Raw genomic sequence first — 18,362 nt, forward strand, 5'->3', positions numbered from 1 at the left:
TCTTGCCTTGCTCTTATTACGAGCACACATCTCACCTGAATCCCCTTCAATTTATTGGAGAGTCTTGAAAGAAAAGGTTTGAATGTGACTGTTGATGTGAAATTCAAACCAAGTCTTTTCAGGGTGTGTGCTAGGAAAGGATAATGTGGGTGACTGACCTGAGGGATTTATTCTATGTAGAAGTTCAACCTCCCCTAAAACTTAAGTCCTTTTTTATTTTTTTTTTTAAAAAAAAAAAAAAAAAAGCTCTGTTTACGATAGTCTTGAACAGTGAATGGCTGTTTCAAGAGTGTTTTACGGGAGAACCTGTGGTATCACCATGCTGCTTCTTTCCTAATTGTGTCCCCAAATCCCTTGCATCTTGGTTTGGTATTCTAAGCTTCAGACAAGAGTTATTGTGCTCCATTTGGCCGCAAAATGACATGTGCAATTTGACTTGCCAAATCTATAATCAATGTTAGATACTAATTCTGTAATGCAATATAGAAATATGATATTAATTATGTAATCTGGTAGCTGTATATACAAATCTGTATTAATAATTATAGCAATACGTGTGTGTAACTCAGGCACAAGGACGCAAGTTTTCAAGTTGCTTAATGAGCTCTCTGATCAGATGGAAGCAGCAGGAAAATCTCAGGCTCTGCAGGTTCTGGTCATTCTAGAAATAACGTCCTTACTGCACGCACGTCCCTCCGGCTGCAGTGTTTTGCAGCGTAGAGAGGGCAAGAAAAATCTGGCAACACCTAACAGCAATAAAACCACGAGCTGTTGTGATGTGGGTAACTTAAAAATACACAACCTCATAGAGAATTAGACCTTCTTCATCTGTGAATAGTTATGCTGAAATGGCTTGTAAGGACAGAGTCCTCAAATCTTAGAAGGTAACTCCAGAAACCATAAATTCTCATTTTCTGTCAGTGGTTTTGAAATAAAGTGCCTGGAGGAGTGTGGCAGGTACACAGCTATCAGCATGGAATTGGAGGGCTCAGCCCTGTCTTGGAGGACATGAGACTTTGGAAAATAAACGTAAAAGAGTTGCTTGGAAATTTTCTTCCCAGGGCTTTTTATTATGTAATTTTTTTTGCTTCTGTTATCTGCAGAAGTGCGTTACCATGCACTCTGAGTATACATCATTGTGTTTTTCGGCTGCGCTAGCAGTCCAGCGTGTGCAGGGAGCAGGGGATGGATGGGTGGCGGGAGTCGCAGTTCCCGTACCGTGGCGGCACTGTCACTGAGGCTCGCCGGGTCACGGGAGCGGGAGATGGATCACAGCATTGTGCAATGCCCCTTCAGTTTAAATCAAAGACAAACCCAGTGAGCTAACTGAAAAAAAGGTAGAGAAGACCCCCACAAACAACTGAAAATAAAGGAGAGGGGAGGAAAGAGAGGGTTTGGAAATCAGTTTCTCAGCACAGATGTGGGGGGGTCCCATCACTCTGCTTCTCATCGGCCTTCCCTGACCCTTCATCTCCTCTGTCCCTCAGAGGCTCCTGCAGAACCTTTCACTGCCTCTTGTGATTTATTGTTGGGGCGAGGTATCTGTCCCTTGGCACATCTGGACTGTCCCTGCAGATTTTCCACTGGAACGTGGCTCGAGCCACTTTGTTTTTCAGTCTGGGCTGCGGACACGCTCTGCCGGCTGCCAGCTGGACGGCCAACACCCTGGCCCGCTCCCTTACAGCCTCTCCCTCTCTTCTTTGCTTTTCCCTTCCTTTTTTCCCCCCTCTCCCCCTCTCTTCTTCTCTTCCTCCTCCCTTCTCCCCCTCGGTGATGGAAAAGCAGTTCAGATTTTCCAGGTTTACCGAAAGGGAACAGAACCGGGAAGCAGCCGCACCGCCTCCAATAAGTGCTTTTCCAATTCTCCGCGGTGTGGAAACTCCTCTGTGGGATAATGGGGTTTCCGACTGGCTTTGCCCCCGCCCTGCCCTGAATGGGGGCAGCCGCGCTGTCGTCAATAAATTAACTTTATTTCCTTCACCAACGGCCTGCTCCCACCGGCTGGGCTGTGGCCGGGATGTTTGATGGCTGCTGTCAGGTGCAGGTTAAGAACAGGGAAGGGAAAAAAATGGCTTTGAGCGACCCAAACCTGTCTTCGTTGGGTTAATGTGCAAGCTTGACGCTGCCAGAGATGGAATTTGTCAGGTGTAATTCAAGGGTGAACCAACATTTCATTGCCCTGGCTCCTCTCGAGGGAGCCAAGCGTGTTTTACATCTGTTTAGTTAAAGCAGGTTGCAAAATAACACCTTTCTTTTTAAAAAAGATAATAATAAACAGAAAATATTTTGAGCTGGGAGGAAGGAATGTTCAGTTATTGCCAAAATTGTCATTAATACCTTTGCCTGAAGGCTGAACAAATGAAATGCTATACAGACATTTTTTATGCAAATCCATGTCTGTTAAGGTTTTTGGAAAGGAAGGGCTTTCTCCGTGGCTGCTGTCTGTTTCTGTGCTGCTCATCACCCTGATATAAGCAGCTGGAAGCATTTTGGAAAAAAAAGAGATGCAATATGCTTGTATTTCGATGTCAAGCGTTATGAAAGCTTGAGAATTTTAGAAAACACTTTATTGTTGAATGTTAAAAATGTAAAGCTCATCAGAGTCATATAAGTGTTTTTTTTTCAGTGAGAAGTATAAAAGAAGGAATGAAATAATTGTCCCCTCTCTAAATGGCATTTAGAGATAATTGATTTGTTTTAATTGAGAAAGAAAGCAAATATTGTCAAGTTATATTTCTACATTTATTGAATATAAATCTAATTTTGCAGTTGCTGCAGTCGATGGGAAACACCCTTTATGCTCAGCGTGGGGTGCCTGATACATAGCGTGTTTATCAGCGCTTCAAGCTACAAGCACATATGGCTGTTTAATGCAGAATTCCTGTTTGCACCGTGTACTTCCATGATGCATTAAAAAGGAGTTTTAAACTCTTGAATAAATGGTTTGAAAATTTGCAGGCATGATTTTGGGAGCTGAAGACAATTTCTAAAGCTGTGTTTACTGTTGTTTTAAATCCTTGAATTTACTGAGCCTGTGTCAGTTGGATGTATGGGTGCTACAGAACGTATCGGACCGTCACTCTCTGCTTTGCTCCGCTAGAATGTGAGAACTTCTTGGAGGATGGGCTGAACAGCGTCTGTGCCTCGTCACAAGGTGTCCTTAAAAGAGAGTCTGGGAGCGAGTCTGACCTTTTCCCTTTGCCTGGTGATGGGATGGAAGACCTTGTCTTTGGAAAGGTAGGAAAGCCTGGTTGGGATATGGTTAAAAGAGCTCTAAGTCCTGTTTTGATAAACCCGTACTGCAAAGGCAGATCGTCTTGGTTTCACTGGTGAATTAGAAACCTGGAAGCAATTATCCTGGAACAGAATAGATGGGAAGGATCTGGTCCTCTCTTCCGATGCGGCAACACGAGGGATGTATTTACTTACAGCAGAATTCCAAAAACTGTGCAGCCCCTGATGTTAAAAAGATGAAAGCAATTTTGACTGTCCAAAAGTAAATCAGACACTAGATGAGCAGTTGGAAATGTGGATTTTCTTGCAAGGTCATTAGGGATTGCACAGATGGTATGAAAGCCATCTTTAACTGACGGAACAGAGAGCTTTTCTCCAGCAAACTATGACCTTTGCACTGATACCTTCAGAATAATATACTGTAATTCTCAGAGGAACCAGTGTTTTTCTTTAAATTTGGTGTCACTCCCTGGATAGGAAGGAAACACTCACTCTAAATACTTTACGCCAATTCCAATGAATAGTTTTGTTGCCTAGGTGACGTACCTCTAATTCTGTTTTGCGTGCAAGTAGAAGGAAAATGTTTTCAGGTTTGCTTAAAATCAACAACAGAAGTCATTACTAACCTTAGTCATCCCTGTGCCCCTTGTGTTGCTCACGACTGAGAAGGGGAAGGTGGAGTGGGTGAGACCTGAGATCCAGAGAAGCCTCCTGAACAGAGGTTGCCTCCCTTCAGCATCGGTCTTTGCTGTCTGCATCAGAGCAGCCTGGATTTATTTGGAGGGTGATTAGGTTTTGCTTTTTAAGAATTGTCTTGCCATAAGTACATGATGAAAAAGCCCTTGGAAAGAACAGAGTGGTGCAGAAGCAAAGGTGATGTGAACTTTTGGTAGAGCAGCCATCACGTTAGTCTCAGCTCCATGAAATCCCACGCTTAGGTTCAGCTCCAGCTTACCTGTTTGAGCAGGCATAGAAAAACTAAATTTTCAGAGTAGGTTTCACACTTGCTTTCAGAGAAATATATTTAATGAAACAAAATTCTGTTTGCTTAAATCAAATCAGATGATGGTGAATATTTTCCAGCGGGACGGGAAACACCACAACCCAGGCTAAGTGATCTCATGTGCTATAAATGAACAGTAAAGTCATCCTTAATGCATGTGGTAGGGCACAGAGCTCACCAGCCTCACCCTTTCCCATCTTACTCTCAAAGACATGCAAGACACTGGATTGTGAGAATATAAGGCTGTTTGGCAGAGCAGAAGACTGTCTTCAGTTTTCTCGTGTAGAGTGGCACAAATTATGACAGCCGACTGCCATTTGAGCCTGATTTAATGCTTGTTTGGGTATGCGTGGGAGAAGAGTCTTGTGGGAACACAGTACATTTTATATTATACAGAATTTTAGCTTTTTCCCTTTCTTATGTGGAAAATTTGCTTCTCCAAATACACGAAACAAAAATTAAAACTTAATAGGTAGGGATGCTGCAGAGAAGAGGAGGAGGTAGTGGGGAAAGCAGATCTTCAGTTGCTTGTGGAGAGCAGGCAGAGGGAGGAAATTTTCTTTATAGAAAGGGAATTTCTTAATTTGGCAGCCTTTGCATTGTTCTTTTTATGGGGTAGATTGCAGACTTTGTCTATTAATGGGTTCAAAAGATGCCTGAGTTGAGTTTGGGAAGTTATTCAAAGCTAATCTCAACCTTGGTTGCTTTTTTTGTCTCTGCTTTGCTGGCTAACTTGATGCCTTGTCTCCTTTCTCAGAAATATCTGAGTACCTTTTCTACAAATATGTCTAGAAGGACCAGAGATGCTACTTTAGTTTTGTGAGCTCATTCAGTTGTCTTTTTTTTGTTTGTTTGTGGGCTGGTTTGTTTGTTTTTAAGAATACTGAGCCCAGCTGGTAGAAATGCAAGTTATAAGTATTTTTAATAACCACTGAAATAAGTGCTGGATCTAATCTTTCTTCTGAAAAATAAGACATGTCTTGGTTATAGTTGGTTAGTTATAAGCCTGTTAAATAGTACAGTTTCCATATCAAATTGGGAAGAGAGAGAACATGTTTATGAACAAAAAGAGGATCTCAAACCTTTCCGTGTCATGATGATGATTGTTGTTCTTGTTTCCCCTTTGTATGGAGCAGGAGTTGAACTTTCTTCTGTTAGGAGTTGGTTTTTATTGTATAAATCACTCCTCCTCTGTTAACTGCTTAATACATTAGCAGAAATTTAGGAAGTACAAACCATTGTCTGTTCAGGGTCTTTGAGCTGCTTTTGTAGGTGTCACTTGAAATTCAGAGAGCTTAAGTCTTGGTTCTGTCCAAGGACCATGAAGAATTGGGGTCTGCAGGGTCACAAAACCTGCAGGTACCTTAAACTGTCTCTGGTGTTCAGTGCTTACTCTCCTTACCAAGTCCTGTGCTTGTGTCTTTTTTTTTTTCCTGTTCTTTTCTTTTTTTTTTTTTTTTGAAGGACACATAGTGAGCTGCAACATGAGCTGTCGAGGTCAGAGAGCTGTAGCACGAAAACCTGACTTGTTTTTTTCAGACTTTAGAGACTGTCACTGAAATCCAGAAATTGCTTCCAACGTTAGGTCTAAGGCTTCAGCAAAATGTTTTATTTTTTTTTGCGTCAGCGCTTCATTCCCATGTCCTCATCATCCTGCTTTTCCTTCTCTGTCTCAGCCAGCCATCTGGGCAGGCTTTGCAACACCCTCCTTGAATGATTAATGCTGCGTAAGGTCATTTCTCACAATCATCTGGCAGTGTCCTGGGGCGTAGTCCATACGCTTTGCTCATCTTAACTTTTAACTTGCCACCGAAATTCAGCATACTGGGAAGATTTTAATGTGCCTCTTGGGAGATGATTCACACAAGAGGCCCTTGGGAAGTCGGGAACCCACAGGTCATTGTCAAAGGAAGGAGTTGCAACTCAACCCCTTGATTTCTGCCTTTGTTTTGGTTTGCTCAAGGAAATACAGAAATATGGCAATATTTTGCATTTATTGTTCAGAATTATTGTTTCTTAAAAAAAAAAAACAAACCATCAATCACGCAAAACAAGCAAACACAAAGGAATAAAAGTTTGAAGAGAGAGGCTTTCACCAGGGGAAGACTCCTCCACTCTAAATAATAAAAGTTATGATAAATAATTAATGAGAGGACACTATTGAGGTTAATTTTAGGGAGCCTGGAGCCATAGGCAAATCCAAATAAAAAATGAGACTGCTGGATTATGTATCAAGCCAACCAAAGACGTTGACTCCTTTAGTGAAAGCATATCCCAAATAAATTTCAGGATGCCAAGGTTTAATTTTTTAAAATCTTCTTTCTTTTTTTAAATACTGTAGCACCTTTACTGTCTTTGTCACATGGAAGATAAAGGGACAGAGTGAGTTTCTGTCTCAGCGCTTTGTGTGTTGTCATCACGAAAATGATTGAAATAACATTTTAATTCCACTTATCAAGACCTCCTACAGAGGGAGGGATTTAGTTGAAGTAGTTATCTTGTACCCCATCATCCTACTGATTTCTTTTATCCCTATCCATGAGGAAGTACATAAGTTCTTTCTCAGAAAACTCACTTTTTTTGCCTTATCTCATTTTTTCTTACTAGCTTCTCACCAAGTACAGTTTCTGAGAGCAAACAAAATGCCCGTTACTATGTGTCTGTAAAGGCTCTTCGCAGCCAGGAGTTTGATGGGCACAGTTAAGGGCTGAATTCATTGAGGTGCAGTGCAGCAAGCCTAACTTGAAGAAAATTAATATTTCTTTAATGTTTCGTTTTTCCTATAGGAAATGAACACATTAGAGAACCATTTCTGTTCTGAAAACAGAGTATTTTCATACTCAAATAGGATTAAAGAGCAATGCATATTTACTGGCATTTGGCCAGATAGCTAATTTTTTGCAGAGGTGGCTACAGTATAGATGTTTGTTAGGTGTGTCAGCCACAGTTGGCATTGTGCAGACAGAGTCCTGGACTTTCATTTTAACTATTTTGCTTTGTTTATTTAAAAAAAAAATCATTTAAATGAAAGCAGAACATTTTTAGAGGAATAAGCATGGACTACAAGTTCAAGGGAATTTATTATTGTGTTCTGTAGTCAGTCTGGTGCTCAGGGTGGGAGTTAAAATGGACCAAATATATTTCCCATTTTTCAAATACTTCTTTGAACGGCACTTGACGATAGAAACCCTAAATCTTCCCCGCTAGGGAAGCGGTTTTTATTCTGCATTTTAAACTGGAGCGATATTCTCATCTGGGAAACAAATTTCCTCTTTTTACTCTAATTCCTCCCAACACAATTTGATGTTCTGCACTGTTGTTGCTAGATTTGCATCCAAATCTAACATTTCCAGACTGTGCCGTCCTTCCATGGTACAGCTGGCGGGTAGTCCTCCCTCCTCCTGCCGTGCTGCCATCATGTCTAAGAATATTTTCCTGTGTCTTGGAAAAGTGAAGCAGACTGTTTCCTTTACCGAAGGAGTATTATCCACATAATGACTACTTAATTTGTCTGGATTTAAGCAATTCGGTAAGCTCTCATCATGACTCACACAAGTATCAGATTATCTTTAATAAAGCCAAACGTCATCAAAAACTTTACAGGGCATCCATTTCAGTGCTCTCTTGTTTTAACCTACACTTTCTGTTTAAATATGTGTCAAATCCAATACTGTATAAGTTTACTATTAAAGTATTTACACAAATTCACCATTAATATTTGACATTCCTTACCCTGAAATTAATGCTTTTGGAGGGATATAAATTTCAGTGTGTTTTGTAATTATTTTGTATTTTAAAAGCATATTGTATTTTGGTATTGTGCTGTGCATGCTGTCTTTTTTTTTTTTCTTTTTTCTTTGATGGATGGGAGAGGGGAAATAGTGTGACAGCATTTATTTAAACCACCTTAGGAACATTATTGTGTACCTGTTAAACTGAAATAAGAATAAAAAATAGCCAAACTTGAAACAGAGCTTCCCTCTAAATAGTGAAATATTTGATTGGAATACTTTTTAAACATCTCGGTTTCTTTTTATTCTGTTTAACAAGAAGCTTTTAGCTTATAATGTTGCCCGTTAGAAAATGCACAGAGAAGCAAAAGTGCCTGGAGCGTTTAACGCTGCTTGGGCTTGGGAGAAGTCAGGGCGATGAGATCCGGGGTGAGGACTGCTGCGGGGCAGCACCGCTCCCCTTCGTCCTGTCCTGTGTGATTTTTGATGCTCATCTCTCCCTTCTAGGAAGGGGATTCTGTAGCGCGTTGTCTTCTGCCAAATGAGAGCTGACAGCCTGCAGCTCCTTGAGCGCTCAGCTTCTGCTGAGACCCACCGAGTCTGCTCTTTGAAGGCAATTAACCGCTGTGGCTTTGCTGAATGGTCTTATTATATATGGTCTGACAGATCATTCTGCCTATTATTATTTAAAATGATACAGCACAGGGCTCTGCAGGAGAATAAATTGAAACTTCCCACATCAGTCCCTTGGGGCAAACCCCGTTTCAGACTGAAGGTGATGTCAGAGGGATGCTTGTGTTTTTATGCTAGCCACGGGGGAACGCAGACTACGCACGGGCTCCTCTTAGGCTGTACGGTCAGCATGTGGCCTGTGGCCAGAGAGAACCAGTTTGGCTGACACTTACTGCTTTTGGAGCAAACTAAACAAGAAAGCAGCAGAATGACTTGAGACCTGTAATATAGGGAGGCCGATCCTGTGGAACGATATTTTTCAGTTACAGTTGGATTTGAAAAGGGCTGCAAACTTTTTGCTTAACGGAAAGTAGTGGGGGACGGGGATTTAAGCTTTTTTGTTCCTTTTTTTTTTTCTTTTTTTTTTTTCTTTTTTTTTTTTTCTTGTTTGTTTTCTGCTGCCGAATAACTGTCCCTTTTGTGCTCCACAAATATGTTGCCCTTGAGTTCTCCTGGCTGAGAGCTACAAACCCATCCCAGGTCACACAGGAGAGGCTGGACTTTGTTGTCAGGAGTCACAATGACCCAGTTCCCCATTAATTGCTCTCCATCATTAACACCTGGTGAACCTTTGGCAGTTTTATGGCACCTTGACTGGTAACAGGTTCAGCCAGAAATGGTGAGAGAGGTGGGATTTGCTGTGCCGGTTCAAATGTGGAACTGGAGAGAGGAAGGCAGGCAGAGGACCCGGGCTGGATGCCAAGGGTTATGGCAACCAGGGACTTGTGGGGTGGAAGAGATTGCTTTGCAGAGCATTTCAACCTCTTTTGAAACCAGAGCAAAAAGTCTCACTTCTGTGATGTTAATTTGCCTTGTGCTATCAACTATCATGTGGAAATATAAAGTATTTGCATTTATTTAAAATGTTAAATGTATTCACTCCCTTGGAAATATTCAAGGTTAGATTGGATGGGAGTTTGAACAACCTGGTCTAGTGAACAATGTCCCTGCCCATGGAAGAGGAGTTGAACTAAATGATTTTTAAAAGTTTCTTCCAACCCAAACCAGTCTATGATTCTACTTCGATATTTTTTTAATTTTTCTTATTGACAGCAGCCTGAAGAGGAGCAGTCTGCATGTGATGTCACCAGCTCCAGTTCCTCTGCAGATGACACTATGTCCCTAGAGAGGAACTCATCCCTGGGCAGCGACACCTCCCTTCCCTTCCCACCGACAGTGAACTTCATCCAGCCCAAGGACAGGCACAGCCTGGATGGCAGCTGCACCAACATGGTGGCCACAGAGGGAGGAGAGAAGGAAGAGGAGCTGGACAGTATCACGGATGTGCCTGCTCATTCCTCAGTCTTACGAAACTCCATGCGGCCACTGTCACCTTTCCGTCGACACAGCTGGGGGCCAGGGAAGAACGCCACCAATGAAGCAGAAATAAATCAGAGGAGGTGAGTGAAGAGCTGCTTTGATTTACTTTGCACCCACTCGTGCATACTTATCTAAGCTTTGGGCTCAGCATGATAAAACAGAGAACTGAGGATGTCACTTCTGATTATTTCTTTTTCAGTCACAGGGGTGAAGACAATCTCCTAATGTATGTTTGTTTGGTTTTTTTAGGTTAACTTTCAGGATTAAAGTACTTAATATCTACAGTACTCTCAAGCTTTCCAGGGCAAATGGAAATACCTTGGGACAGGTCTTTCATTTGAACTGTCACCACCCCTTTCTGTACAAAGGGCTTTGTTAAAGGAATTACTGGAGCGTTAAATCTCATTGACCACAAAATAAACATGACCATTATTGCTCTGATTGTATTGATAGCACAGGCTCCATGGTTTTTAAAAAAAAAAGATGTGAAGGCTCCTCATTTGGCATAGTGGTGAGATGGACAGTCCTTGCTTCACGAAATTGGTTCCAACTCGGTCTCTCATGGAGAGTAAGTCCCATCTAACTCACCACCGATGTCCCCAGTGGAGCCTGGGAAGATTCAGAAATGAAGTTTCTCTTCTGTTCTTTCAGAAGATACAAGAGGGAGAGGAGTAGCAGCCAGCTGAGTATGTAAATGCTGGTGCCAAGTCCTGTGTTCAGCCCTCCATCTCTGTGGGGAAAAAGATAAAGTAAAGGAAAATGCGCACCAGTAAAGTGTTTGGTGTCGGATTCCCCACCATGCTGTGCACCGTTCAGCATGTGGGCTGCTGGACGTTTGGTGTCCAGCCCTGCGTGTTCTGAAAGCAGTGGAGGTTTGGCTGGTGTTTCTAATGTGCCTTGATACTTTCAGAGTAGGAATGGCCAGTTATTTTAGCAGGGTCGGGGTGCTGTATCCTCCTGTCCCTCTGGTGTAGACCTGCCGCTTACAGAGGCTGCGTGCCCATACGTGCAGCACAGCACTGCTCTCCGAGCTGCCTGCTGCCATCTTCATGGCCACGGGTCTGCTTTTAAGGCAAACAGAGCTGTAGCATTTTGTGATACCATTAAAATAAGGCTGGCCACTGACAAACGGATTCCTGGGAAGTTGTTACTGGCCCATTAGGATAACCCAGTGAGCGGCAGAAGCCCCCCATCAGAAATGTGTGCATCCTTTACACTTTAGGAGTTGTGAGTGTCACTGAAGGAGTATTGTAGGCCCTTCAGAATTTAAAGCTAATACTGAAAAGCATTCAGGACCCTGTAAGTAATATAGGGTGAAACATGATGTTGATTATTATTATTATTACTATTATTTACCACTGCCACCTTTTTTATGCTTCATTCGTAGCCCCTAGGTGGTATTTAAATAAATAAAGTAATACATACTTTTTAAAGCTACAGAAGAGTCAGCATAAGGTATACATGCAGGGTTATGACTGAATGAGTCCATAAGCTTATAAACTCATTTAAAGAGATTTATTTTTAAGTGTAGGACCTGTTATGTAAGGATTTCTGAGAGTAGTAAACTGCATAGCTGGCAATTACTGCTAACACTTAACAGATGGGGTTAAATTCTCCTGTGTCAGATGTTGGAGGCTGTTTCTGAAAAGGAAAAATACATTCATTGTAAATGTAACAAAACTGGAGTTAAAGGAACGGTAATTATTATCATATGTTTTTAGATACAGCTGCCGCTATGTAAGGGTAGCTGTCACATAGGTTAATTAAAATAGAAAAACTGGGTGGGTCTCTGCTGCTGATTTCATTCTGGTTTGGTTTTATGCTTCTGTTACAAAGGAATTTGGATTATCTGGGGCTTGGATTTTTTTTTTTTCTTTCTTTGTTCTTTTCATACGTGGCTGTTGTGATGTTGAGATTCTGGTTGCTTAGTGAGCAACAACAAATACTGAGGAAGGAAAGCCCAAACAAGTGACTTCCATACAAATCAGTTAAATTCGGGTTGTTTTCTTATTTATTTCACATGCAGTAGATACTTTTCCATTTAAAGGGGGAAAGTCCTTATTGTAACTTGACTTGCAAACCTTTGAAGTGAAGTAACACAGAGCACAAGCCTTGGCGAAGGTTTGTCCTGCTGATGGGCGGGACCTGCGCTGTTCCCACCACCCCTTGTCCATGCTCCCTCTCCTCCTCTGGGCACCTGTGGCACTTCTTTGCTCCATAGGTGAGCAGGCTACACTCACTAAATGAAGAAAAAAATGAACCAAATGAAGTGTAATTGCCACCAGAACCAACGCAAGGATTAGAACTGGGCTGTGCAGCCGGAAGGAGGAATGGGGTGGCAGGCTCATGGGCAGCCGAGCTGTAAGAGTTGCCTCCTGCCCCTGCAAAGGGCTTGCAGCTTGGTCCAGCCTCCGTCCACACCAAAAACAGTCTTTCCCCTAATGGCAGAGGTAGCAAGATGAAGGTTAAAAAGAGCTCCTAATAGAAGGCCCAAGGAGCATATGGAAATAAAAAAAAAAGAAAAAAAATCAGTCTTCTGTAGGATTTGGTCTTTGCCAGCATTACACGTTTTCTGTTTGTAAGAGAGACAAGCATAAAAGCTCATTCACAGAAAAGATCAGAAGATACAGTCGTCTTAAATAAAATGTTAAATCATGCTCAGTTCCCCTCTGCTTCCCCTCTCTCCTCAAACGCGCTTCATGGATAATCCTTATGTACATTTTGGTATTAAAAATATAAAGAAAACTAACAAGGCTGCCACAAAAGGATGTTCATCCTTCAGTTAATTCCTGGCATTCATAGCGGGTTTGAAATGCCTGTCTTTCAACAATGATGCAGTGTTTTTACCGTTCGGGTCTGAGGAAGGAAACCCTGGCATTTTTCACTGATGGATTAAGCACTGCAAAACTGGAGCTGGTGTTAACCACAGTTGCTAACAGCGTCTGTCAAACACTTTGTCCTTATCTAAACTTTAAACTGACCTGGCTTTGGCAGCGGCTAAGTGGCATTGTGGTCAATACCTGTAAAACCTTTTTTCTATACAAAAAAAGCTACCAAACCCCAAATTTCTTTGTAAAAGCGGGAGAGAAGAGGGAGACTTATTGCTTCCTTTAGGATTTAGTTTTGTGTTTTCTCTGTATGTCCATTCCCTCTGTTGTTCATTTGTTGGAGATATTATTCCTTCAGCTGCCATTTGTTCATTTTTTTTTCCGTTCAAGCTGCTGACCACTCTCCATGATTCATTTTCAGTTCAATGCGAGTTCTGGGGGATGGTATAAAGAAGCATCCCATTCATAGGAGAAGGTACAAAGCCAACTAACCTAACTAACTGTTTTGTGTTTGAATGTCTACTAACTCCATACTGTCATGTTAGTAAACCTGTAGTACCTCTGGAAGCGTTGGCATTAGAGCTGTGCATCCTGCTTGGCTGCTTTCCCTCTCCAGTCTGACCCAGGGCAGTTTTTCTGACCCACAAAGCACATGCTCAAGCCATTTTCTCCAGGACAATATGCAACTAACTTGGAGAAATCTCAGGTATCATTTTGTTGGCTTTTGCCATATGTAAGATTTGGAGTTCTCTTAAAATAGTTGTTTACCTGCGAGTAATTTGGATTTAAAGCACATCAGAGACTCCTGCCAGGGTTTGCAGGAGGGCACCTGGGGAGGGGATGCATCAGACAAGATCTCAGAGCTGGAGAATACTCTGCAGATCTGCAGCTGGTTGAATTAAATGGCTTTAATTCTGCTCTTTTGCTGTTTCTTAAAACTATCTTCCTAAAAACCAGAAAATAAGTATTTTTTTCTGTACTTCCATGTGTGTGTTTTTCTTCTGTATAGCAGACTTTCAGTTCCTCATTCATCATGCAGATACACATCTTCACTCACGTAATCTTTGCACTGTCTATTAACATAAAATAGGACACTTAATTTTTGACACAGCAGACGTGGATTGTGCACACTTACACATTTTTAGGCTAAAAAAAAAAAAAAGAAAGAGAAGTTTAACCTCTCCCCTTCAGTGGTTCAACCTCTTCTCATCTCCCCAGCCTGCTACCTCTCCTCCTGTGGCAGGTTAACTCAGGATTTTGCTTTCCTTGAAGTGGATGGAGTTGCATCTGTGTGTGTGTAAACAAAATATCATAGAAAAATTATTACCATGATGTTATTCCTAAAAAAGTCACCATGCCTTACCATGCATCAGCATAAATGAAGCCATATGAGCAGTGCTGTACAGTGCAGGAGAGGGCTCTTCAAAAATAATTAAAAAAAAAAAAAAAAGGCACAAGAACATGGTTTTTTACTTCTACAAAACCACTTTATTTGCATCACTCTGCTCTGGAGGAAGAAGTGCAGTGCTCGTCTCCTCAGCTGATGCAAATGAACACTTTTTACCAGTTGTCTGTGAATACTAATACACCTCCCGCAGAGGAGCCTTGAGTCATAACATCTTGAAACACTGCGCTTTCTCTAGAGTGAAGAGAACGTCTCAAATAGGCAATCTAACATACCTAGTCATATCTGAAATGTGTGGTAATTCTTTCATAAGCATTCTCTGTTATTTTTTTTTTCTGGCCTCCCAGCCATCTTGGTATCATCCTTTCTATCCCCAGTTGCAGAGCAACAGTCTGAAACTAATTCCACCAGTTTACGCTGTCCCACAAGGCTGATGCCTGTAATAGCTCTTGTGCCCCCTCCCCAATTCATCTTCTATAAAGGGATTTTGCATGCTATGTATTGATCTTGTTGGGTTTTTATGGTGTTGCCAACAGACTGTGGGTGGCTCCCCAGCAGGGTTGTAATTCTGTAAGGCTCTGCTTTGCACAGCCCTTGCCAAGAGGTCTTTATCCGTCTCTGAGACCTTCCACCACACCAGGCTTCCTCCTACATGTATGCATGGCTACTCTCCTTCCCTCCCTCCTCTTTTCTGCCTCCCTGCTCTACAGTTTCAGCATTTGGGAATGTCACTGTAACACAGCAGCAGTCATTGAACCTACTGAAGTGCATTATCTGTTGTAAATGTTACATCATTTCTTTAATGAGGAAAATTAAAATCCTCTCTTCTTCATTTCTTAAGTGACCACACAAGAATTACTGACTTTTGCAAACAGGTCAATATCAGCATAGCTCCAAGGGTCCACCAAGCCCAGTAGTCTTTGAGCCACAAGCAGATGGCTGGGGGAGCCCAAAGAGAGGAAGCATATGTGATGTCTTCCTCGGGATACTTTCTCCGTCTAGTTTCTACTGGATGGGTTTTACTGACCTCTGTGGGGAGCTGAACCCAAACCTGCGAGTACATATGGAGATGTATGGTGGAGGTGGGTTTACTGTGGCCAGGAATTGGTTATTTTATGATCTCAAACAAGTATTTAGTCTCCCTGCCCACTACTACTAATACTTCCCTCTGCCACCATGGTTTAGTTGGATGATGGTAAAGTACTTGAAATCCTGGCGTGTTATGGGAAGGTACATCTGCATGAAGAATGCTTATGGTACTGTGCTGAGAGCTGCTGGTGAAGCACACCTGGAGCTTTGGGGTGCAAAGCACAGGTACTTCAGGTGTGTCCTCACACAGTTAACCTCCTTAATACACCAGGTAGCAATTATCTGAACTCTGCCATTGAACATCAACTGTCAAACCCTGACTGAATGTTTCCAGTGTAGTGCTGTGTGTGGAAACTATACAAGGACTTGACGTGGGATGATGCAGCCAGTGGCTTTAAACCTTCCTCTGTGCCCTCTGAGGTTTTTGGCACTCATAAATCCTGGCCTGGGGATGTTTAGACTTGTGCTGCCCTTTTCGTAGGCGCCTGGCCTGCAGTAAAGCCTGCCTTGGCCATGTCCTCTCCTTGTGTGGATCCTAGGCCAGGGGCTGGGAGCTGGACTTGTGCAGTGCTGCTCTGGCAGATCTGTGCTGATGCAAAATTCCCTTCAGACAGATGTTTCCTGGACAACTTTTCCAGGATTTAGGGGTCCTTTATATTACATAGCTGACAATAAGATTTATCTGTGTGTGCAAAACCTGCAATTGGGCCATGAGTTGACAGAGAAAAGAATAACAAAAGTGGTATTTAAAAGGACAACCAAAATATTTGCATTCTATATTTGCGTTTTTTATGTCTTTCATGATGCAACATGGGACTCTCTTGGGGTATGGGAGCTGAAAGGTTTTCTAGTTAAAGTGCTATTTGAAGGACTCTGGTTTAATCCCAGCTTAATAGTAAGATAAGCCTGATTTTTTTCTTCCAGCCTCTTTCACTGATTTACTGTGCAGCATTTAAGAAAGTAACTCTCCTCTTAGTTTTCTCAAGTGTAGCCTGAGGTTATTAATACTCCTGTGGAGGAGACTTAAACAATTAAATATCTGTAAGGAGTCCTTTTTCTGATCTGGGGATGAGAGGTACCAGAAGAACACTTACCGTTACTAACACAACAGCTGTGTGTGGTTACTTACGTAAAATTGGCTTTGGTGTGTTTCAGCCCTGTTTTCCCCAGAAACATCCCTCCCTGCAAGGAGCAGTTCCTCCAGTACTTTGTATATCAGCTGATGGAATTGGTCTGGGGGAAGCACGGGCTGTCTGCTACCCGTTCGGTGGTAACCTCAGTCACTTGGGGCACTCTGCTGTGTTCTGGCAGCCAGAAATATAAATTAGTTACTGCATCATTTCTGAGTTTGTCTTTTTTTTCAAGAGTGAGAGTCTTTTAACATTCCCCTGTTCCATAACTATCCAATAATCACAGCCATTTTCCTTTCTTTGCCTCTTTTGGTGTTCCTAGTTTGAGCTGGTGTCCCTCTGGTGTACAGTTCATTGGCATGGGTCCTGACTTTACTTATAGAAGGTACAGTATAAATAAATGTGCAGCAGCAGCAAAGGAGCACTGCAAACACCCTGTTGTCAGCTTTTCGTGCATCATCTTCTCCGCTGCTGCTCTGGCTGAAGTGTGCACGCGTTTGTTTGCTTCATCTGCTTTTCCAGCAATTAGTGTTGGGAGTGGGTCTTCTGAACCGGGGTGCGGGTGAAGGTGGCGGCTGCTTTTCATTGGCCTCGAGCGTTAAAGAAGCTGCACTGTTGGTTTGAGCTGCTCTGTTCTGTGGTTCTTTTAAGGTGTGCTTTTTCTGCAGCAATGATCATAATGACGATTGTGACAGTCAAAGAATCAAAATGAAAGTAACTGTGATTCAGCGCCGCTTTGCTCTGGACGGATCTCATAAAAGATTTAAGTGCATACAGACTTGCTCTTTGTAAATTGAAAGATCTAGTTTCTTCTTCAAAGAAGCTAATAATGTAAAACTTCCTGTGAAAAACTAATCTAATAACCACAGATTAAAATTTCCCAGGCATTTAAAACTTGTGTCTTCTCTTGGGATTGATGCTTGCAGGTCAGATCTTTACCTGATATTGCAAATTGGCATAACTGGAAGCCAGTCTCCCAGATTTTATAGCTTCTGATTTCTTCTGGCAGTTCTTGCTGGTTGTGGGTAGACCTATTTAACTTTTTCTGAAGACTAGATATTGAGAAAGAAATCAATCTGTCCTTCCTATTACAGGCTTAATTATATTTGCTCTATATGCCACAACCAACAGTTACAGACCAGTATTGCCAACTGATGAGTATTTAAGGGGCTATCTAATATTTGCAGTTTTGAGCTGTTTGTGTCACAATAAACAACATGATTTTTCTTCTGTACTCTATAACATCATTGTTACCACTTTGAGATGCAAGAAAAACATGTTCCTCTGTTTCAGATAATTGGTAGAAATGGGATTGATTTACCTTTGCAGGTGTCTTAACATAAACTTTGTAATGCCTGCTATTGATAGACATTGTTGAGTTAAAATCTTCCTAAAGTAGATTAAATTATAAATGCCTCAATCAGTCTTCTTTCTCATTAACTAACATGAAAGTCTTTACAAAATTAACTAAATCTTATTTAAGGTTTATTGCAATTTATCAGCCACTTGATGCTTCTAAAGGAATGTGGAACATTAATCACTGCTGTGCAAACCTACCTGAATTTAAAGGTCTTCTCATTGTTTAAATAATCTGTACAATCTGTAGTGTGTTCTCCCTTTCGTGCGCTTATATGCGAGCTTGTTGGTCACTTAGATATCATGCTTAGCCTCAAGTTAGGAGATATATCCAGGATAGGGCTTGTTTCAAGCTGCCAGGTCATTGTGTGCATAAAATCAAACATTAGCCACAGAGTTGTGCTCGCATACTGGGAGGTGAATCTGTAAAGCTTGCACGTTAACCCAAACTGGCATTGCAGTGGGTTTGTTGATGCTTGGGCATGAGGAGCAGAGAGGTCAGAAGCAGAATATCAGGGCCAAGATGTATCAGAT

General features: G+C 41.9%; 1 protein-coding gene across 1 annotated transcript in view; it reads left to right on the forward strand.

Moving 5' to 3' along the window:
• AKAP13 (A-kinase anchoring protein 13) overlaps window positions 1-18,362 on the forward strand; it is a 197,389-nt gene that overhangs the window by 133,204 nt on the left and 45,823 nt on the right. Inside the window, exons 11-14 of the mRNA XM_086756870.1 lie at window positions 3,101-3,237; window positions 9,754-10,100; window positions 13,270-13,323; window positions 16,795-16,857. Of these exons, the coding sequence (XP_086612996.1) occupies window positions 3,101-3,237; window positions 9,754-10,100; window positions 13,270-13,323; window positions 16,795-16,857 (601 nt within the window). The remainder of the gene's footprint in view (window positions 1-3,100; window positions 3,238-9,753; window positions 10,101-13,269; window positions 13,324-16,794; window positions 16,858-18,362) is intronic.

The sequence above is a fragment of the Chlamydotis macqueenii genome, chromosome 12 (assembly GCF_036417535.1).
Source record: "Chlamydotis macqueenii isolate bChlMac1 chromosome 12, bChlMac1.mat, whole genome shotgun sequence".
NCBI lineage: Eukaryota > Metazoa > Chordata > Aves > Otidiformes > Otididae > Chlamydotis > Chlamydotis macqueenii.